Here is a 24,313-nt window from a genome sequence, read left to right as displayed (position 1 = left end):
AATATAAAATATAATAAATAATTTAATTTTTATTCTACTATTTACAAATCATTTCAACTCATCTCTAAATTCAAACTTAGTAGTAGTCCTAGGATGTAACATCATTAAAATTGTTTATAAGATCATATACTTGTAATGATATCACATCTTGTGATAGGATGATAATTGTTTAAATTGATTTCCAAATTTCTAGAAATTAAATCATATCAATGCAAGAAATTTGTGGTTCGAACGTTCAAAAGCAGTTCAGTTGCTGCTGCTGCTATCACATCTTGTGAAAGTGATAATGTACACAAAAATATATTTGGATCGATAAAATATCATATAGCAACCTGAGAAATATGTGAAAAATATGAAAACACTGCTTATATTTGGCAGAGATGTCACTAACTATTTCAATTTCCGATTAAGTATTCTCACATTTTCGAGCACTTTACAAACTCAATGCTCCCTCAACAGACTGGCTTAATGCTTTTTTCACTTTACATCTCTTTTTCACTCTAATGCTGTCTCTTTCTCATTTGTCTCCTATTCTTGTAGATTGCAGACTCCTGCAATTTCACAAATCTTCAGCAGTGGATAAAGACAGTTGAATAAGTGCTTCAGTCCAATAAGAAAATGGCGTGCACAACCACAGAATGAAATACTACAGCCTTCGGTGTAGTTTAATTGAAAAAAAAATTAATATGAAGCTATAAAAAAAAAAGAAAAAGAAAAGGAAATTGTGACAAAAATTAATACTTTATTGTGAAGTTGTAAAATGATTTTATCCATTATCAGCCATTATTGGATGATTTATGGATATAATATCAGCTTGCAAATTTATTGTGAATCGTACCTTTTTTAGATTAACATCTATATATTTATATAATATGACCTTAAATTACATTACATTACATTATGTATATTTAAAAATTTAGATAATTATAAATAATATTTCTATAAATTTGAAAATGCATTGTTCACTTCCGAAGTCTTATTTTACTATTTTTACTATTTTTTTCTCTCTCCACCAACAGAAACAAATCCTCTTTCAAATATTTTTTTCCTTGCTCTCTCAATACCGGAAAAGAGATTGCAAGAAAAAAATAATTTTAGAAAAAAATAAATAATTTTATTATTATTTAATTCAAAGATGTATAATAAAGAGAATCTTTTTTATATATAAAATTAATTTCTAAAAGATGTGATTTTTCATGTGAGAAACCAATGTTATGCTCTAATACCCTAATAAAGCCTTGAATCTTCAGTAGTTAAGGCTTTTGATGGTTCTTCTGTCATAGAAGAATACTAAAATCAATTAATTATCTTCTACTTCTCAGGTATAATACACTCAGATGGAGAGAAAAACGATACAGCTCTTGCCTCTGTTTTTCCATTACCCTCCATATATCTCACAGAGACGAACTCTGCATTGCAAGCTGTTTTTCATTTTTTTTTTTTTAACGAATCAAATTCAATAAATCATGCAATTTTGAAAAAACCTCTAAACTTGATAGCAAATGTTGAAAATACAGATTGAAAAAAAGAAGGGCCATTTGAAAGTGTGTTGTGTGATTCAGAAACAAATAGAAACACAGATTGAATAAAACATCATCGTAAAAGAGCCATTGATCAGATAATTGTAGTCTGATATTTTTCTATAGCGGACATCATTGTATTTTCCGAATAGTGTATCATCACCTCAATAGCTCCGATCGAATCGAACACATAATTAAAACAAAGAAAGCAAGAGATTTGAACACAAATGACAAAACACCAAAAAAAATAGAAAGAAGAAAAAAAACAGAGACGAAAAGGATGAGTGAGGGCTCAGAAGGATCCATTGGTTATTCCTAATCATAAGGGAAAAAAATTTCCCTCAGAAAATAGGTAGTTTTTCAGCATCACCGCCCCCAGACATGTTTTGTCACGGAACCCAGAAAATATTTGTGGAAAAGACAGCTTGTGTGTGCGCTTGTGTGTGAGTTAGAGAGAAAACGAGAGAGGAGTTTGAGACCCTAAAGCAGGGAGCTTCAGCGGCGTATAAATAGAAGCTGAGCTTCAGAATTAGGGTTTAAGATGCTAGCCTCGAGGGGTCGTGTTCTGAATTACGAAAGTAGACATGGGCTTGAATGTGGGCCTATTGGCTAAGGTTATGGGCCTTTGGCAGATAAGAGAAAATAATGAAAAAAGAGTTCTTTTTTTTAAAAAGTAAAAATAAAAAAGGCCAACTTTTTTTTTTGATTTTTTTCTTCCATAGAAACATATATAATAATGAATAATATTAGATACAATCATGAGTTATGTAAGTATCATATTTTTTTAAAAAAAGAATATGGTCCACTATAAAAAAATTAATCTTTTTGTTTATTTTAAAAAAAGAGTAAAGTCTTATATTTACTATTTTTTTTAAAAGAAGTACGTGATGCGTATTTTATAACTGTAAATATTATTTCTCACAATTAAAAGAGTCGAGAGGTGGGAGGAGGGGAGAGGATGTGGTGGCCAGAGTATTTTGAGTGGGAATGCCTCCAACCAAGTTTTAGGTGTTAAATGTTAAAGAAATTTTCTAAAATTCACATTTATTTTCCTTTAAGAAATGTGGTGTGATATTTATGTAACTTTGAGTGTTGGGGGCACACTTGCACATGTAGAATGACACACGTCACTCTTTCCTTCCTAGCCATTACACCCTCACCATTTTCTATGTTGACTACATACCCTTATTCACATACTTGATATGATTCCATAAACTTAGACCCCCAACTTCTTCCAATACAAACCTTCACATTTTTAGGCAATCTTAGTCATTTGTCTCGTGCAAATTCGTACTCCCTTTCACTCGTCATTTTGTTGGACAAGTGTGAGAATGCTCTAGAACCATCTCTCAACCCCTATATATACCCTAGGCTAACTTCCAACCAATTTATCCCATCATATCCCATCAAAGATTCCCAAAGAGAGAGTGATATCTAGTTTTGCTTAACTTTCCTCTAGGTATTTTCTATATTGACGTATTGTTTCTATCAATAAGAAGTACATTTTTCTTTAGTTTGATCTTTCATCTATCTTACGGTTGTGAGTCTTTGGGCTTGTGTAATTTTGTTATACTAGTTGAGAATTGATTGTTTCATATATTGAAAATCAATATTTCTCTTTATGGTATCAGAGTTTCAAGGGTAACGGTGATTCATCCTTAGTAGAGGTGTAAAAAAAATAAAAAAAAAAAAAAAAATCTAAAACCTGGTCGAACTGGATTGAACCGATCCTAAATCGGTGCAGTACTGATTTTCATATTTTGAAAACCGATTTAAACCGAATCGGACCAGTATATATATATATTTATAATTTTTAATATTATATTATATTATATATTATATAATTTATATGTTAAATTGCTAATTAATATAATATGAAATTCTAATTTTATTATTCAAGTATATTAATCTTATAACATAAAATTAATATAAAATGTAATATAACATAAAATTGTAATCTTAAGCATAAACATTAATATTAACTTATTAATATAAACCTACTTTTGATATATATATATATATATATATATATATAATTGCTAAATACTTTTTTGGGTTTAGGGTTTAGGATAAATATATTTTTACACATTTGATTATATATACTCATATAAAAGTCTAGAACTTATAAAGACTATAGTTAAATTCAATACTATTATTTTATGTGCTAATTATTATAAAATAACGTACTTATACTATAATATAAATATACTAATAGTTTAGTATATGTAAACATCATATTATTACTAACATAAATAATCCATAAAATCGAAAAAATCAAACCGAATTGAAACCAGAAAAACGAAAAAGTTCGATTCTGGTAGTGAATCAGTTTAGTATCGGTTCTTAAATTTTTAAAATCGGTATATACCGGTTCGGTTCTAAAAAATTTACAAAATTTGATCTAACCAGACCGGTTACACCCTTAATCCTTGGAGAAGAAGATTAATTAAGGGTGTGAAAAAGGATTCGAAAGGACGGTTCAATAATTTTGGGATTGAGTTGCTCAACCAATCCAACTACAAGATATGAAAGTCGTGCATGGAGTCTTCTTGTTGGAGAAGACTTGTGGGAGGTTGTTGGTAGACGTGAAGTGAATCCTCCGGAAAGTACTCCAGAGAACACTGATGCATTGAAGAAATGGAGTATAGAAAATGCAAAAGCGGAGTCTATTTTGAAGAGATCTTTATCCCATGGGCAATTCAAGTACATTATTGGGTGTAAATCTGTTGCTGAAATTTGGACTACCCTTGATGGGTTGTTTAGTAAAAAAAAAAACATGGCTCGATTGCAACTTTTGGATAATGAGTTGGCAAATACAACTTTTGGAGAAATTTCTACTTTTGATCTGAAAGAGCCTATATTTGAGGCACGAATAAAGTGTCATATCATTCGCGGATTAAAGAGGGAATATATTCCCTATGTCACCTCTATTCAAGGATGAGTTCCTCAACCCGCTTTGGAAGAGTTTGACAGTCTTCTTATATCACAGGAACCATTGGTCGGGCAATTGGTTGGATCCTCCATTTCAGGTGGTGAAAGAGATGCTCTCTTTTCTAGTAAAATGAAAAAATTCAACAAGGAAAGAGAAAAGGGTAAAAATAAGATTTTAGCAAGCATAGAGATGGTGGAGAATTATCTGAGAAGCGACATGGAAATAGAAAATGTGTCAAGTGTTACCGATATGGTAAACTTGGACACATAAAGAAAAACTGTCGTGTAAAGCTCAAAGGAGGAGATGTAGCCAAAAAAGAAAGTGAAACTAAGAATGACGAAGATTGAGAAAAGTGTTTTATGGCGAGAACCACTATGGTTGATGCATTGGCGTCAATCAATTTTGAGAATGCCTGGATTATTGACTTGGGACGTGGGCATCATCTTATCGGCAATGATTTGAAGTTTTAAAGTTTTTGAGATTACAATGGGAATGATGTAATCATCACAACAAACAACTCCATTCATCCTGTTAAGAAGGAAGGGGTTGTGAATATTAATGGTAATGGAGATGACCAAATTACACTTGAAAGTATTTTTCAAGTTTTCAGTATGAAGAAGAATCTCTTCTTGGTGATCAATGCCGTTGATGTTGGTAACTATGTCTTATTCAAACCAAAAGATGTGAAGTTTCTTCAAAATATCAGAAACTTGGAGGCAGATGTTGTTCACACAGGTAAAAGAGTTAAAGATTTATTTTTTCTATCCTCCACTATCTCATATGTTGATAAAATGAGTACAAATGATGGTGCACCAATTTGGCATGCTAGATTGGGACATTTTAGCATGGTTAAATTGAAAACTATGGTTTTAAAAAATTTGGTGAATGGGTTGACTATGTCGACTACTTTGGTAGTGTTGAAGTATGTGAAAATTGTCAACATGGTAAGACACATCGTCTTCCATTTGACAGGTCTCTTTCATGATGTAAATAATCTCTAGAGCTTATTCATGGTGATATAAAGTATGTGAATGAAGTGTATGTGGTCAACATAGGAAGTGATGAGGTGTAATGGCTAGGAAGGAAGGAATGACGACTAACAAGGCCGACCGAGAATTATTTTTTTGTCTTTTGTTATGGAAGTTCAGGAAAATTGTAATGATTAGATGAAAAAGTTGAAGATATAAAATTAAAAAATGTTTTTTTTTGAGTGATGTTGGAAAGAAAATTATAAGAAGTTTTGAGATGAGATTAGATGAGAGCATCTCAGTTCCCAAACAAACCCTTATATGTTTAGACTTTGATATCAAAACTCAGTTAAGCATATCCTGAGTGCACATAGAGGGGGTCATGAAGAGGTGTTTTGTTTAAGTTTTTTAGTTCAATTTCTCAAATCAACAATATACAAATAATACAAATTAATAAAATAGAATCACACATTTTTTTTGACAAAATTGAAACTTATTTGAAGAGCTTTTCAAAATCTAAAATCACTTTGGATGTCAAGTTGGCTCCTTAAATCAAGTATATAAAATTATCTGTTAAAATTAATTTAAAAAACTTACAAAATCTTTGGAGAAAAGTTAAAATTTGGCTTGTAACACTACAAGGGTTGACACTCAATTTCCACACTTCTGGAACTAGCCTCTTCTATATAGTATATCACCAATGAACCAATTCATCCATTTTATTGGAGCTCTAGCATACTCATCAACAATCCAACAAATAAGAGTGACCTTCTTTTATTTATTTTTTATTTTTTATTTTCTGAACTTTGCTCGATCAAATGTTGAGCTGAAAGTGAGTTAACTCCCTTTGATCTGATTTCCCTCAAGCCAAGGTTAAGCGCTAGTCTAGTGGCTTTTTTTTTTTTTTTTTTTTTTTTTTTTTTTTTTTTATGTCGAGATAGCTTCATCAAACAAACTCAAAAATTACAAATGATTATCCATCTAGATAACTTGCTGAGTAAAATCTAGGATTGATTCATGCCATACATTGATATCTTCCACATTCCAAACATACCTAGCAAACTTATGAGCTGCTTCATTGCACATTCTATTCACATGTTGAATCTTGCATCTTGGGAAGCTCTACATAAGTCCCTGAATGTCTTTGGTGATATTTCCCATTAGTTATCTTGATGCATCGGGTTCTTGAACTTCTTGAACCATAAGAAGATAATCACTCTCAATTATAATCTCCTGTAGTCCCAGAGGAAGGCTCAGTTGTAAGCCTCTAAGTATAGCTAACAATTCAATCTCTAAAGACTCATTCACTGCATGTTTTTGTTTGCTAGCTGCCATAATAACTTCACCTTGACTATTTCGAAGATTGATCCCCCCACCTGCATATTGTTGATCATGGATATAGCACCATCCATATTTAACTTCATTGCATTATGTGATGGAGGTTTCCAGTGATAACATTTCTTTACACAACTCTAAGACTCTCTCTTGATGGCTTTAAAAGTTTTATGCATAGATAGGGCTTGATTAATCACATATTCAATTGCCAGATGTTTCCCTTCAAAGACCATTTGATTCCTTCTAAACTAGAATCACCATGCAATCAGAAAAAACAGTTCCAACTCTTCCTGGTTGCTTTTGTCACTTACTTGCTAAGCAATATCCACAAAGACATGGTTAGGATCAATATTATTTAAAGCAGGTAAGTGCCTGGTCCAGCTCTCCCTCAAGAATGGGCACTGGTATAGAGCATGTGTTATATCTCTATTGCATTGGAGTAGAGCTGACAAAGTTCCTCTTCTACTACTTTCCTATTTTTTTAGATTGGATTTTGTAGGTAACCTATCCATGCATGCTCTCCAAGCAAAAACCTTCATTTTGTTTGGAATTTGTAGTTTCCATATAACTTTCCATATGCGTTTCTGCCTACTTGCATTAGAAGTTTTCACTTCTCCACCTAATGTACTCATATCTCTAAACAAACGATAGGCACTTCTCACATTAAACTTGCCATTTTTCTCCATTGCCCAGATTTGTGTATTTTCATAGATTTCAATGCTTATAGCCCCATCTTCAACACTTTATTGGCTGCAACTAATGGTAATATACTTTTGACTTTTAAAACATCCCACCATCTGGTGTAGATATCAACATTTCCTCCACTTTGGCCTAATTGTCCCTGATCTCTCCCTCTCTCATATGAAGTTTTAAATTCTTAAAACCAGGAATCCAAAAATAATTCTAGATTTAGATTACTCTCCCATTCCCCACTCTCTATCTGCAACCCTGAGCCATTTTATCTTTCACTGCTTAGATACTCTTCCAGACATAGGAAGGATTATGACCCAGTTTTGATTCTAGGAATAGGTATTAAGGAAAGTATCTTGCTTTAAAAACCTTATGAAGAAGACTGTCCCTATTTTGCATTAGCTGCCATCCTTGTTGGGCAAGTAGAGTCTCATTAAAGATTCTGAGGTCCTTGAATCCCATACCACCAGCATGTTTAAGATGACACATTCTTTTCCAACTCACCCAATGAGTTTTCTTTTCCTCTTATTTTTTGTCCCACAAAAAATTTAGCCATCATCTACTCTAATTCATAAAAATTCTGGTAATTTGAAACATCTCATAGAGTATGTGGGAATTGATAGAGCCATAGCCTTGATGAGAATCTTTTACCCCTTGTGACAATAGTTGTTCTTTCTAACTTTGAAGTTTTTGCCAAACCTTATGCTTAATGTCGCTCTTCCAACCATAGAAGGTAAGCCTAAATACTTGTCATAATGTTCGAAATCTTGGATGCCCTAAAAAGATAGAATCTCTTGTTGCTTCTCAATATGGACATTTTTGCTAAAAACCATGGAGGTTTTTTCTCTATTAATTCTTTGTCCTGAGGCCCATTCATATTTCTCCAGTAAGCTTTGCATAGCTGTATTTTCATGTAAATTAACTTTATAGAATAGCACACTATCGTCTGCAAAAAGAAGATGATTTACCAAAGGAGCTCCTTGACAGATTTTGATGCCACTTATTTGTCTGGTGCGTTCATCTTGTTTCAGCAAGATGATCAATCCTTCAGTACAAAGCAAGAATAAGTATGGAGATAAAGGATCTCTCTGCCTTAAGCCTCTAGTAGGGTTGATAGGGCCCCTAGGTTCTCCATTTATTAAAACAGAAAAATGACACATAACATGACAAAATCTATCCAATGTAGCAAATCCCATTTGAAGCATAACTTCTTCTAGATAACTCCATTCCAACCTATCATAAGCCTTGTTCATATCCAGTTTTAAAGACATAAAACCCTCTTTGGCTATTATTTTAATCCTCAGAAAATGAATCATTTCATATGCAACTAAAATTCTATCAGTAATTAGTCTACCAGGTACAAATACACTTTTAGAACTAGAAATAATATTAGGTAGCACCAACTTCACCCTATTTGCCAAAACTTTTGAGAACAATTTGTAAATAACATTATAGAGACTAATAGGCCTATATTCTGTCACTCTCTCTAGTCATTTTGTTTTTGGCATCAAAGTAATAAAAGTATGATTGAGAGAGTAAGGGAACTGATCTTCATTCAGTGCTTGTAGCACGTCATAGGTGATAGATTTTTTAACAAGGTGCCAATACTTTTGGAAGAAGATAGACGCCATTCCATCAAGTTTAGGTGCTTTGGTTGGGTTCAATTGGTGCAAGGCTTCCACAACTTCTGTCTCAGTGAAGTGTTTTGTGAGTTCCCTATTCATCTCTCCTATGATTCTTCCATTGAGGGCAGATAAAAATTCCATATCCCTCTTTTTGTGTGTTAGCAGTAAACGGATCTTGAAAATATTGCATAATAATGCTATCTCTTTCATCACCCTCCTTCCACATCCTTCAATCTTACAATCTAGTTCTTTTTCCTCCTTTGAGATGCTTTACTATGGAAAAATTTTGTGTTTTGATTGTTTTGATCACTTGCCTTTAACCACAAAGTCTTAGATCTTTGCCTCCAAAATATTTCATCTCTTTCTAACCAACAGTGTAAATTATCTAGAGCTTTATGATATTCTTCCTTTCTAAGGTGTTGGGATCCCCATTTTGTAGCTATTGAAGGTGGGCTCTACCTTGTTGTATCTTAGTCTGGACTTTCCCAAATGACTGTGTGTTCCATTTCATGAGATTTCCACTGCACATAGAGATTTTCCTCATTACATCTCCCATATTAGCATGTCCAGTTATTCTATTCCATGAGTTTTCAATAACTTTTTCACAATCATTTGCTTCAATCCTCATAGCTTCGAACCTGAAATGTCTTTTCCCCTTTCTGTTATTTGTACTGCCTTCTATCTGCATACTGATAGGTATATGGTCTAAGTGTGCTTCTGAGCCATGTACAACTTTAGCATAAGGAAACATATGACACCACTCAGTATTTGTTAGAAATTTGTCAGACCTCTACCTCCTTGTTTTTCAGTTCTGCTTAGGATCTCATTAAAGTCTCCAAACATAAGCCAATCATGGTTTTCTTCCCTTTTTATTGATCTAATTAAATCCCATGTTTCATGTCTTCTAGCTATCTTAAGATGCCTATATATCCCTATTAGCTGCCATTCTCTACCAACTCTTCCTGCCTCAATCACATTTGCACCAATGTCGTAAGAAAAATTCTACTCATCATTTATATACTACACACCACACATAATTTTTTTATCTTTTTATTTTTTTTCTCTTAGCAAGTATGTGGTGTAAGAATAATAAATAGAAGAACTCATTTAGTTTAATAGGAATAAACCAAAAATAAAAAAAAATTGAAAACAATAAAAACAAGTATGATGTGTAATATGTGGGATGATAAGTAGCAAAACTCTTAGAGAAATTATAAATAGTTAAATGCATAGTGAGACCTCCACTACGACTCTCACTGTCAATAGCTAAACAACAATCAAAGCCTATCTAAATTTCATAGTTTCCATCCTTCTCACTAGTAATATAGTTATTTGCAAAAATAAAATATCGGGAACTTTCTTCTTGACAAGATTACGAAGGGCTCGAATTTCACATAGGTTTCCAAGCTTATGAGAATTCTAACTTATGATTTTCATGGGTCCCGGCGGGTTGTAGTCCAGCCACCGTCGATCTCTCAAATTGGTCTTTCTCCTCAGACACATCCATCCTCCTTTGTTTTGGTTTACTTTGCTTGGTTTCTGAGTTGAAGTCTTCAACGTCTATCTCCTTCCTCTTTTGTAACTGGTTCATATTCTCCTTCATTTGACCCTTCATACTAGTCCTTCTGTGTTGTTGCCATTTCCTTCCTGCAGGTACTCTGTTCTTCTCAATGAGTTGGGATATTGGACCTTCCTCGTGGGCCTCTTCCAGCGCATCCTACTAGGACTCAACGGAATCCTCTATGCTCTCCACCTGAGGCCCACTTGTATTTCTTTCTTGAACAACTAACGGTCGATTGCCATTAACTTCAGCATCCATTCTCTGGGACCTTCCTTCCATAGCTTGATATACGGGTATGCCACCATTAAGGTTGCCCAGAATATCTTTTTTCCATTTTGCGTCAATAACTTCCTTATCGATTTCTATAAATCCTCCCTCTTTATTTTGAGAATGTTCGCTATTTCTGTTACGAATTTTTTCCATTTTCGATATCCTGTCTGTTTCATCCATATTTTCATCAACATATATCGCACTTTGCCCAGCATGATTCTGGGGTTGGAGTGTTGATGGGACTCCGATCGGTGTCCTTCTTCTGATCACGGTGGTTACGTCCCTTCTCCAATACACTGCCAGTTCGCATCCACTAACCAAAGGGAAAAAAAATCTTCCGTGAAAGAATCCTTGTTGTTTTGCCAGCAACTGCAATCTCTGTTGTTATGCCCTATTCTGCCACAAACATAGCAGAAATTAGGAAGTCTCTCGTAGACAAATCTGACCCAACATGATCCATCTGGCCCAAGGTTGATACGCTTGCCTCTCATCAGAGGTTTTGTGATGTTCAGGCGAACACTTACGCGGATGAATTCTCCCTAAGCCACATCCCCTTTCTCCACATCAATTTCTTCCACAAACCCAATGCTATTGCCAATCAATCTCACCACATGTTCGTTCATTGCATGCAGTGGGAGATCATAGAGTCTGATCCAAAACGCAGCTTCTGTAATCGTTATGTTATTAATTTGGAGCTCCCCTTCAAAATGTTTCATCAGTACGAGGTGCGTGCTTGTCGAAGGACTATGACCCTTCTCTCTTCACCCTTTCTTTCTCTATGCAATCTTCAAACTCGACTAGTATTAGTCTAGAACCCAGATCTTTAAAAGATACTTTCTTCACTGGACCCCAAATCTTCCTCATTGTTTGTTTAAACAAACATTTTTGAACTTTCTAGCAAAGTGGTGTCCACCAATATCTCGTCTTGTTCTTGCTCGGAGAGGGTGAGTTTTCTTCTATGTTCTCTTCCATTGTTGGCACGTCGATAAGCAGCAATTATCTACTCACAAGATCCCAGAAAATCTACCTCAAAAATGGACTGAAACCCTGTACAGCGACAGGGAAAGAAAACGTCTACGAGAGCAGACCTCTCGAGAGGAAATATTGTGTTTTTTTAATAAACCATGTTAGTCTAGCGACTTCTTGGTCTGACCATTTTCTTCACCATTTGACGGCCTCTAATCTCGAAGAAAAATGAGATTTTGCCAAGTTTCGACATTGGGAATTTTCCAACACATAATTTTACATTAACAACATATAATAGTTTGAGAAATCCGGGGAGCCATAATATTAAGAATATGTATTTTGCATGCAACTCAAACTTACTTTTTTTTATGTAGATATGTATTTTTGTATGCAACTCAAATCAAAACTCTAAAGGAATTGTCTTAGGTGGGAGGGGAAATTAAGTTTGTGAAAAACTTCATACAAAACACCAACTCCTATAGGAGTTCAATAAATTTTTGTGGGGAGCCATGGTCTCCCCAAGCCCCATTGATGCAGGTCCGACCCTGTTCCTCTTGTTCCATTTGCCTGATGAATCCTTGGTTCTGGTCACCCTCCATGAGCATTTGACTAAGCATTATATCGTTCATTGAAGAGCCAGTACCGGAAGCATAAAAGATCTGTGAGGTTTCTTGTGGACCTTTCTGCAAGAGTTGAGTGGCCATGAATCCTCCACCGTCATTCATCCCAACAAGGTTTGCTTGATCAGGTTCTGATTGGAAATGATCATATGCAGTGCTATGCTGCTGGATGGCACTTGTGTATGGTGGTCTAATGGAAGAAGAATGCTGGTGATCATGACCAGCCATGCTACCAGCAAAGCTCTTGTGCATCATGGGAGAGTTTATAGTACTACTGCTTGCCGTGGCTCCTATTTGCGCTGCTTTTTGCAACAAGGCTGTTGCTGACATGTGAGCAGAACCGAATATTTGGCACCCTTTTTTACTTTCTAGAAGGTGATGGAAGGCCCCAGTGGAGCTGTTGGAACTGAGCTGAAGGCTTGAAGAAGAGGAGGTTCTTGGACCACCAAAGAGAGTACCAGAACTGGTTGAGAACATGCCTCCTGTCATGTTCATAGGTTTGAAGCTGGGCATTGAGAGTACTGGATCTTTAGAGAGGGATTTGAGCTGGTTCTTGTGGTCTGAATTGTTGAAGTTGGATGCTTCATTAATGGATGTGTTAGTGGTCATATTCATGGGCATAGTTGACATGAGCTCAGGCATCTGTGCCTGAATGTTTGATCCATTGTTGTTGATTAGTTCCTGGTTTACTTTGTTGTTTTCTTCTGCTAATGCATCACAAAAAGCCCTGTGGGTGATAAAACTATCTCTCCTGCACGCACACATGAAGAAGTGGATTGCATACTGTTTGGAAAGTAAGAATTGAATTAAATAAACTAAGTTCAGTAGAGAATACAAGAAAGATATTCAAAATTTGAAGTATGAAAAGTAAATGAGGGAGGAAGGGAGGGAGTAAAAGAACGACATGATATATAAAAAGAAGCACCAAAAAGGGTATCTAAAAAAGTCCATCAATTTGTCGGCCATTAATTCCACATATTTCCACTATTTTGGGGAACTTACAATACAACTAGTACTGTATCTAACCCAAGTGAAAACAGCCCATGGACAGTGCAGTTAATTCATTTTGTAGCAAGTTTTTTCAACAAGCTCTGCTAATTGAGAAATTAACGTGCAAAGACTCTCTCAACGTAGAGATCATCGATATCAGGTCATACGATGATCCTATTGCTCTTAATTACTTTCTCCTAGATCAATTTTCATGCACATTTCATATGCATATGATGAGCAATATTATGCGAACCTGGAAAAGATGGTTCCGCAATCACATTTGTATTCCCTAGTACCGCAGCTCTTTTGATGAGCCTTCCAATCCGATTGCACTGCATATTTCTTCGAGCACTTATCACATTTCCATTTCTTTTCTCCATGCTTCCGGCTGTAGTGTTTTTTGATGCCTGTAAGGTCTCCTAGAGCACGAGCAGGGTTGTTGTGAACACATGTGGATTCGGGGCATATGTAGACTCGTTTCCTGACCTCAGTGCTTGTTCTTTGCTTTAGCTTCCATGGAAGATTATGACCTCTTCTGTGCAACTGAAGATTTTGGTCCCTCTGGAACCCTTTGTTGCAAATTTCACACACAAACCTGTTTGTTGCCATTAGTGTTGTTGGTGATAGAGCAATAACTTCGGCACTTGGATCTAATAATCCATGAGAATTCAATAATTAGAACTTTACTGTCGACTTCATTCATACAAATTAAGGGCCGGGAAACCTTATTAATTAGAGTTATATTATAAGATTGCTAATTCTATCTGTGTTAGAATATAAAATGTTACAAAATATTCACTTAAAAGGAAGGAAAGATAATTCATTGGCCCCATGTATAGAGCCCAAAACAGTTGCAAACAAAAAGCGCAATCAAGCAAACAGTTGTACAAAATTATTGTGATCTCAAGGCAATAATTGAACCATTATCATAGCTTAGTCTTTTTGCAAAACTAGGTAAGATCAGGTTTAAGTTTTTTGAGATGATAAGTAGTGCCCCATATACCATTTTTTTGTAGTCGATCTTGAGCTGAATGATCGAGCATTTGTGACAGATTATTTACAAGGATAATAACTATTTGTGACGAAAACAAACTCATTTAGTCATTTTGGTAGGAAAAAATCATTTTTGCAATAAATAACTGACCACAAATAAGTAGTTTTCTTGTAGGTACTTCATTCAGTAATATTCAAACATGGTCTTATATTATAATTAGGTTCAAGAACACTAGATGCTAATCAAGAGAACAGATCACACGTTTCAATATCATGAAAATAAACACCATGAAAACTATTTTGACTAGGAACTCACTATATTTAATATATATGAAGGAACTAGATATATATATATATATATAGCAGATATATTTTAGCATATATATATAAAAAAAGACTAATTAAGGTTCTTGGGATTGGTTGAATTTGCCTGGAGTTCCCGGAAGATTCCTTTTCTTCTTAACCATCTGCTGTTGGCCGGAAGTGGAGCTGTTGCTGTTAGTGGCAGCAGTACCAGAGAGTCCTGAGCTTGAGCCATCCAAGGGATGTTGAAGCTGTTGTTTCTTCTTTTCTTGATGAACTTCTTCACCCGTATTCCCTGAGGAGAAGCTGCCTTCGTCTCCTGTAATATTTGACATTTGAAGAAGAAAATCTTGATGATATAACTGTAGTACTGTCCTTGTGTGTGTTTTGTTTTTCCCTTCCTTCCCTTCCAAAGCTATAGTTTGTTTCTTCTAATTGCTTTCTTGTTGGTGGCACTCTCACTCAAAGAAAGGGCTTGTTTTTTGTTGAACACGAAATCAGGAGTTTGCTTCATAAGAGGGAGACAAAAACCAGGGAATTCTCCTTCATTTCTGGTGAAGAAGATCAGAACTATTGCTGCCATACGACTAGCATTGGAACCTGGTCTACTTTGGCCTTATATAAATATATATATAGTATTCATAAGAGACAAACATCGCTCGGCAAATATTGCCCCCCCGGTTTATAATTAATGGAGGCTTATTTTATAATCATATCCATTCCATTTTTTTTTTTTTACCTTTTCACTATTTTATATTTTTCCTCTTCCTTTGTTACATTAATATTATATATAATGGGTAGCTATTTTCCTCGATGTCCCTTAACGTACTTTCTATTTTCTAACATTATAGCGCGCACTTACAAAAAAAATAAGCATTTGTGAAGGATTATTTACGACGATAACAACTATTTACAAAAAAAAAGACTCATTTTGACAGAAAATATTCATTTTCGTTAGAAATAACTAGTCACAAATGAGCAATTTTCTTGTAACTAGCCATGACTTGATGTTCTATAATGGTGGCTTATTTTATAATCATATGCCATGACCTGGATCCAAGTGGGCAAATAGTTATGCCCAAATTACTTTTTTTTTTTTTTTTCCTATAAACAGATCAAAGTGAATGAAAAAAAATTGGCACAAAATTTTGGTTTTTTTAGAGTATAATGGTCTCAGTAATTGTATCAAATCATTATGCCTTAGTAAGTAATCACTAATCTTTTGAATGAAATATATATGTATATTGGAGAATAATTCTTTTTGAATGCCTTTACACCACATGTACGCTATCCACGTGACATAATTTAATTTGAAAGATAAATTTTAAAATTTGAATTATAAGATTCAAATTATGCCATGTAAATGTTGTGCGGTGTAAAGTCTTTCAAATAGCATAACTATATATGAAACAGCTGATCATCCTTTCAAGATAAGGCATAGGATTCAACCAATTATGGGACCAAAGCCTAATTCACCTCTTTGTGTAATTTCTTTTTATCTAAAATTATTTGGGATTCAATTCAAACATTTTGAAATTTGTTCACAATAGTTGTGGTTTTTCAATTAATTATATTTTATAGCTATAGACTTATATATAAACATTCCCCTAATTAGATACTATTGATATAAATAATATATATATATATATATATATATGTTAACATACGATGATATAACATTGAAAAGAATGACACTAATAGGCAGCTGTTAATTATTAATGTAACTCTATTTATGCGCATATGTGTATATATATATATATATATATATATATAAAGAAAAAAACACATAATTCGATGGTAATTAAGTTTCTTAGCTTCGATAATCATTTCAAAATTATTTCGACTTTGATCTGTTTCAATTGTCATGATTAATTATCACTCGATATGAACATATATATTTGATTACAATATTAATATAGATCAGTGTAATCCCAAGTTAACATGATACAATTGAGGCAGCATGTCTGAATCAACTAGCCAGACAGACATGGTTATTATTATAAGTTAATGGTGCCGATATGTAGGATCTTATAATTGTCTTATTCCATCCCACCAAAGAGGAGATCATCATTACGTACTCAAATTTTACAAAAATATTCAAGTAAAGACATAAAGATGTTGCTGCTTTGTTTTCTTGGTTCAGACCCATATACATATATTCATACATATATATATATATATATATGCGCATCAATAAGGCATATGATGATCACGACGTACGTACATGCTTAATTAATTAAGCTTTTAATCACTATATGGGAATTAGTGAACATTTATAGATCATCATCATAGAAAATTAGTTTTTATCTAGCCAATATAATTAGTAACACTGGCCTAAATGTACGACAACTGCAAGCCCAACATGACCACCCCAGCTTAGGATTGAAGATTGAACCCCCCCAGTAGTACTTCATGACCACTTGATCCTGCTTTAATTTCTAATACATAAGTAGGGGTGTAATATGTTCAGTTTAGAATAAATTTTGAGATTGATTTGGCATATATTGATTTTACATTTTCAAAAATCAATACTGCACCAGTTACCCTTCTAAACCGATACTTTCGGTTCGGTTTGTTTCGATTTTTTGATTTTTAATATATATTAAATCTCTAATCTCTTATATATATATAAATATATATAAATATTAGTAATACGTACACTAATACTATTAGTATATAGTAGTACTATTACTATATGTTAGTGATAATATAGTAATTAATGTATATTAGTATTACTAATATATTTACTAAAATGAATATACTCATGAGAATTTATTAAGCCATAAAATGTAATTAATATATATTTTATAATTAAAACATATAATTAAATAAATGTTCATGTTTAAGATTAAAATTTTATGTTATAAATTATAATATAACATTATTTCATATATAATTATAATTGATTAAAATTATATATATATAGTATTAAAAATTAATTACAGTCTAGTCTAGTCCTAGAAAACATAAAACTTAGATCAGATTGGTTATGACCGGTTTTTACAATAGAGGAACTAGTCCCGGACCAGAGGAACATCTCGGACCGAACCAACCGATCTGAACTGTTTTGAGCCGATTTTTCGGTTCTCCGATTAACTTTTACAGTCCTATACATAAGTCAAATAAAACAAAAGAAATACGTACCCAGTTGAGGGATTGATATATACATGCCCCTCGTGATCACATCCCCGGCCGTCACAACCCTAGCTAGCTTGTCCAATAATTTGCAGCTTTTCCAAACCTAAGGAAAAACAGTATTATTTAGGATGAGCACGTCCACAAAATGGCCGGGAACAACAAGATGACAGAAGTTGGAATAGGAATATCATTCATGGGCTAAGTACGAAATTTGCAGTAGTAAAAATAACTCTTAGGGCATTTGCATGCAGATCATGCTCCTTCTCCATCACAGAATCACCTAATGACGCCAAAAAGACTAGTGCCTAGTAATTATCTATCTATGAAGTTCGATGTTTTTGATGAAGCTTATATATATATATATATATATATATATATATATATATATATATATATATAACACGCGTCAACGTACGTACACAACAAGCACTTAAAGACACAAGACTGATCCAGATGCTACTTGACAGAATTAAGCAAAGTAACCAAATGGATAAAACCAATGGAAAAGATCACGTACTACAGCCACGCCTTAATTAATTTATTCAGCTTTCAATAAACATATATATTTTTTATGAGATATAAAACAAAAGGATAGTCTATTCTTGTTGATATAGACATATTTTTTTATAATGAAAACAGCAGAAAAAGTGAGAAGATAATATATATTAATTCTAGCATTTTATTATATATAGTACTAGCATATAATACTCGATCGATCGTCCATCACGAATGAACCTCGTCATTTTGACGTCATTTGATTTCTTAATTTTAATTTGAGCACAAAGTTTGTGTAATATGATCTTATCATGTAGAGTAATAACTGAGCATGCAAGTTCATATCAAAACGGTCTCGATCGATCCATAACCAAATTGATCTTTATATATGAATTAGCAATTAAACACGAAGGTTGTTAAGTATAAGTTTTGAATTCTTAATGCAGTGAATGAGTATCTATAATAAAAAATTTTATGTGCAGTCACTTTTGTATACTCCTTGCGTATTTCACTAATGTGATTGATTGCGTCACTTTTTTTTTTTAATATTAAATAGCTGTTTTGGTCAATCACATTAGTGGAATATTGCATAAGGAGTATGCAAAACTGACTATATGTAGGAGAACTCATCTCTAACATAAGAGTGAAGAGACTAAAATATGCAATCAACATAGTTTTGTCATAATTAATGTTAACGCCAATACTGCTCGAATGGTGGGAACTTACTGGCTTTTGCGGCCAATTTATTTTGGGGCGACATAAAGTTGGATGCAAAAGTTCATTTGCGTCGTTTCATTCCCATCGAACAACACTAATTCATCACTAAAAATTACTTTTTGCAGCAAATCATGTTGTTGCAAAATGTTTTAGTTGCAAAAACTTAATTGCGACATTTTTTAGTCTTTGACGGCGACGTCATTTCGTCTCAAAAAGTTAGCTATAAATTTAAAAAAAAAAAAAAAAAAAATAGATGCGTCTTGTAGCCTAAGTGCCTAACCCTTCCCCCTCTTTTTCTTCTCCCCCAACCCGATACCCTATTTCTCTCTTCTCTATTAGATTTCGACTGCCCCTCCCCATGCTATCAACCCACAACTGTTCCATCGCTAGCGAGAAAGTAAAAGTATCACCAACTCAATCAAATATAACCATATATAACCAGATTTCAGATGGTAGCTAAAATTTTTTTGTTGAGCTTTTAGATTAATATTTTGAAAATAGAAATTATTTTTTATTTTTTACTTGCAAAAGAGAACCTTTTAATCAGTACATAACTAAACCCTAGTTATTCACTTTTCTACTCTTTACTCCTTTTAAAAGCTTGAGGTGAATTACAGGCACTTCTTGAACCCTTATTGTAAAAGAAGAAAGACAGTTTAATGAATTTGTAAGTGATTGGCTGAAACTTTAACTTTGTAAAATCTAGTTTAGGATAGAGGTGAAATCAGTTAGGTCTGTAGGGTTTTTAGCAGATTACTGGACAGAATTGAATCATCAATGATCTCATGACTATTAAAACCGAGCCTAACTAGTTTTTTATTGATTCAATTGAGTTGGTCAATGATTTTGATCCGTTCGGTTTGGTTCTAAGCACTATTAATTTGGTTTTTTTTCCATTTTTTTGCTCCAAATTGTTGTACATTTTATAAATCAAGTTCATTACTCTTAAGTACTATGTGTAAATTTATTATCTTTATAATATGCATAATTTGTATTATTTCTTTAAAAAAAAAATATGACTTTGGTTGGGGATGAAAAATACAACTCCAAAAAATACATAATTATAGGGTGTCTTTAGACAAAAAAAAAAAAAAAAAAGGTAATTAAGCAATAGTGGTAAGTAATAGTTTTGAAGTCTCTATCGGTAAAGCGGATGTTGCATTCCAAGACTCTGAATCTCCTCCTCGTAAGGACCTCTGTCATGTGAAAAGAACAAGAGATTTGTCCATCAAATTGAGACAATGACTTAGATCATGATTATCAAAGTTACAATCACGATAGAAATGGGGATATTTCTATATATAGGCTGTTTCTTGGCATTCCATAAGACTAAAGAAAGGCTCTAGAGAGACAGCATAGCCAATTATTATCTCCTATTGATGGCAGACATAATTAGAGTTATTATGGAATTAAGATTAAAAAAAGACGTTAAACTGAAAGAAAACTATGGAAAACAGTTCTACTCATAAAATTTGAAATAAGTTTCTCAAGCCCACAAGTTGGGTTCACATTGCTATTGGAAACTCGAAATTATAAGAACAATGCATAAAAATTAAATGCATAACTAAATAAGAATATTGCCAAAAATTGGCCAAAATCAAAATCAAAATCACCTCTAAAAGTCAAAATGAAATATTTTCTTAAAAGGCAAAAACAAAGTAAATTAATTATTTGAGGAAAAAATGGCTGGATTCAAGTTAAGACGTGGACCACTAGATTTAGTATGATGACCACAATGTGAGAACTAAAAAAAGCTTTCCGAATTAGGGTCTTATGTACAATTCTAATAACCATAGCCAAAGTAATGGTAAAAATACTAACACATGCGCAATATTGCCCAATCCGAAGAAACTTCACATTTTCTTAACCTATTTTTCCTAATCTACATTTTCAAGATAGTTCAACGACATCAATGTAGAATTAGGCAATTCTACAAGCTTTGCATCATCAATCTTGGATCTCCCTACATCACCTATAATCAACACTACTTTCCTAATCTATACATCATAGAACCCATAAGGTTCGAGGGAGCCTCTACCAAAAAAATAAATTGTGATGTAATGTGCCCATGAGATATTGAAGCACCTTTTTGGCTGTTGGTTAGTGGGTTATCAAGGGCTTGTGCATGATTTGGAAAAGATGATTAACAACAAATGCATTCTTGAATCTTAGCAAAGCCCAATATTATAAAATTCCCACAACTTGTCGAAAGACAGTAGGATCATAAAAAGATCTTCCTAACTTGAAAGAGCTCGACACCAGAAGTTAAAGAAGAGTGGAAATGGACTTCACATGTAGCAAGGCTGATCGATGGAGAAGGTCGTAGATATACTTGTGTTGTGAAAGAAATAAGGCTGTGGTTTCTCGGTGTACTTGTATGCCTAGGAAGTATTGAAGGGAGCCAAGACCTTTATAGAAAAATATACTTTTAGACATTCAATCAGCTCGAGGATGAGCTCCTGATGAGAACTTATCACTTAAATATCATCTACATAAATAAAAAAAAATTAATGTGAACATCAAAGTGACGGAGTAGTCAACCCTTGATTCAATAAATTCTCAAGTGAAGGAGACAATGTGACATATTTGTAAACCAAGCTCTAAGGGCTTGTTTAGGCCCATAGATGACCTTTTGAAGCTTATGAACATGTTGAGAGAATCCAAAATCAATAAAGCTAGGAAGCTATTCCATCATAGTACCATATAAAAATGCACTAGATACATCCAATAATCTAATAAGCTAACCAAAGTGCACAACCAAGAAAACAACAATTCTAATAATGGGGTTTGATGACAGGGCTGAGAGTGTCAATGTAATCAATACCTTCTTGTTGTTGGAAACCTTTGGTTACAAGTACTCTAGCCTTGGAGTGACCAATTAAGCCATCTAGTTTATGTTTTACCATCTATATCCATTTTTTTTTTTTTTTTTATCCCATTTTTGTCTCAAGGCCAAGGACAAGGTGTCCAGGTCTCATTGGATAATAAAGTTTGAACTCATCATTTATAGAAATTTTCCATTCCTTATGTTTTACAAATTGAAAGAAAGTGTGTCATTCAATAGGAACAACTGTTGTATGAAGAACTTGCAATAGAAATTTAGTGGAGTAGTATACATAATAGTCTAGAAACGATTTTTGTTGTCTAGTATGAATTTTTGTTCTAATGACCATTGGGTGTAGAGGTGGCAAATACTAAGTTGAAAAATATGCAAGAGAATTGGAAGGCTCAAACCTAGGTGAGGAAGTCTCAAGAGGGTTGGTGAATGGAAGGTGAGAAGAGGAAGCTATTGGTGAGAGTAGGGATTGAGAAGCATCATTGGGAGAGACTAAAATGGTGGTAAAAGATGGAACAAGAATAAGGATTGAAGAAGAGGAAGCATTTGTGGAGATTGGAGAGGATTTTGATGTAGATGGCCGCCTTAGAGATAGGTTTTTATCATGGGCAACAAAATTAGTTTCATCAAAATTTATATGTTGAGTTGCATAGACACGATGAGAGGAAACATCAAGACATCTATACCCATTGGCGTTAGGACAATATCCTAAAAAGAGACAATTCTTGGATCAAACTTGAATCTTGTGATTTCGATAAGGTTTAAAAATTGGAAAGCAAGAGAAACCAAAGATTTTTAGGAGAGAATAATTTGGATCCTTGTATAGTAGCAACTAATAAGGAGAATGACTGCTTATCACTAGGGTGAGAGGACAATTTATGAGGTAGAGGGATGTGTTAAAGGCATCTACCCAATATATGAGAGGTAAGTAGGATTGAGGTAAGAGGGCTAAACTAGTTTCAATTAGGTGTTTATGTATTTTTTAGCAAAGCTATTTTGCTGAAGTGTGTATGGATGAGACACTCGATGGTGGATGCCATGAATCCTCAAAAATGGTAAGAGCCATAAATGATCCTTAGAAGATCATGACTACACAAAAGGGTAGGAATTGAGATACCCATAAGAGCTAATTGAAATGATCTAATATGATAGAAATCAAGTGAGATATTTTTGGCATGGTTAAAGTCGTATTGGTGGTGGGAAGGGGATATGAAGAGTGAGAAGAGGCCAATTAGGAGATTTTTCCTATTAAGCGCTAATACCAAGCAAGATAACAAAAAGATGTGTAAAACTGATGTATTTCTCTTTTAACTAAAGAGATGAAGCTCTATAGTTTGTTGAGAATCCTCACTTACGATGAAGGAATACAGTGGTAACAAATCTAATAACAAATCTAAACTCATGTCTTTACATCGAATACTAGATTATATACACAAAGGAATTAATGTTATAGACAAGACCCTAAGATTAAAGTTAAAATAATATGTCATGAATTATCACCAAATTGACTTTCCATATCGATGTTATGTGCAGAGAAGGATCTGTAACAGTCATATCTTGGGCTAAACTCTTGGAATCATGACTTAAAGACTTGGACATTGATTCATGCTCAGAAGCTAGTATCACAATAGATGTTGTGGACTTTGACTTATTTGTAGATACCTTAACAGTATCTAACAATTCATTAAAAGACACAATTATCCAAACTTGAACTAAGAGCAGTCTTGGCATGAATTTGTTGCGAAGATCTTAACATTTTAAAAAAGTTGTAAAGCTTCCACATTCTCTCTCTCTCTCTCTCTCTCTCTCTCTGTGTGTCATTGTGTCAAAAAATTTAGATCATAAAGTTTCCAATATTGTTTCGGTCAAAGGCCGACTCCTTCAACTCTAAATCTGGCTGTTCATGGTGGGCTATTCCTCTGTATTAGCCCTAGTCTTGGATGGCTGAAGCTGATTTCTTGTTTCCAATAAGAATGATGATTTGTTAGCACAAGATTGTACTGAATATGCATCAAATTCATGATGAAGGTTCTCTAGTTCCTATATTTGGAGTAAGGTTCAAGTCAATCAATGTCCAAGGTTGAGTATTTACTGGAGATACTACTCCACCCAGAAGATTCTCATTGACACATGCTACATTACTCTCTTCTAGACTACTTTTAGTTAGAGAACTATCAGACGATGAATGTTTAGGACCCATGGCTATGCCAAAGAAACATAACTGGTCTTTATTGGCTCCATGTCTCTGCTAGTGAGATCTTGTCATTACAAGAAATCTGCTTATTTGTAGTTAGTTATTTTCTACAGAAATGACTATTTCCTGTTAAAATGAGTGTTTTCATCACAAATAATCA

At 33.8% G+C, this 24,313-nt stretch overlaps 1 protein-coding gene, 1 long non-coding RNA gene and 2 other non-coding genes across 4 annotated transcripts; all 4 read right to left on the bottom strand.

Annotated features, from left to right (window-relative positions):
* Nucleotides 1–347: 347 nt before the first annotated feature.
* Nucleotides 348–679, bottom strand: LOC121261832. Its single transcript, XR_005940012.1, has 2 exons — nucleotides 636–679; nucleotides 348–600 (listed from the first exon to the last, which is right to left on the bottom strand). It is a non-coding gene; the product is annotated as an uncharacterized LOC121261832 (long non-coding RNA).
* Nucleotides 680–1,608: 929 nt separating this feature from the next.
* Nucleotides 1,609–1,690, bottom strand: LOC121263937. The gene has a single exon (XR_005940417.1). It is a non-coding gene; the product is annotated as a small nucleolar RNA Z155 (small nucleolar RNA).
* A 115-nt stretch (nucleotides 1,691–1,805) lies between these two features.
* On the bottom strand, nucleotides 1,806–1,899 carry LOC121263933. Its single transcript, XR_005940414.1, has one exon. It is a non-coding gene; the product is annotated as a small nucleolar RNA R41 (small nucleolar RNA).
* A 10,312-nt stretch (nucleotides 1,900–12,211) lies between these two features.
* On the bottom strand, nucleotides 12,212–15,360 carry LOC121262236 (zinc finger protein GAI-ASSOCIATED FACTOR 1-like). Its single transcript, XM_041164630.1, has 3 exons — nucleotides 14,901–15,360; nucleotides 13,731–14,127; nucleotides 12,212–13,238 (listed from the first exon to the last, which is right to left on the bottom strand). The coding sequence occupies exons 1-3, from the start codon at nucleotides 15,106–15,108 to the stop codon at nucleotides 12,344–12,346; spliced, it is 1,500 nt and encodes a 499-aa protein (XP_041020564.1). The 5' UTR covers nucleotides 15,109–15,360; the 3' UTR covers nucleotides 12,212–12,343.
* Nucleotides 15,361–24,313: the final 8,953 nt, after the last annotated feature.

Source organism: Juglans microcarpa x Juglans regia, chromosome 4S (assembly GCF_004785595.1).
Source record: "Juglans microcarpa x Juglans regia isolate MS1-56 chromosome 4S, Jm3101_v1.0, whole genome shotgun sequence".
In the NCBI taxonomy this organism is placed as follows: Eukaryota; Viridiplantae; Streptophyta; class Magnoliopsida; order Fagales; family Juglandaceae; genus Juglans; species Juglans microcarpa x Juglans regia.
This window is presented reverse-complemented; position numbering and strand designations above follow the sequence as displayed.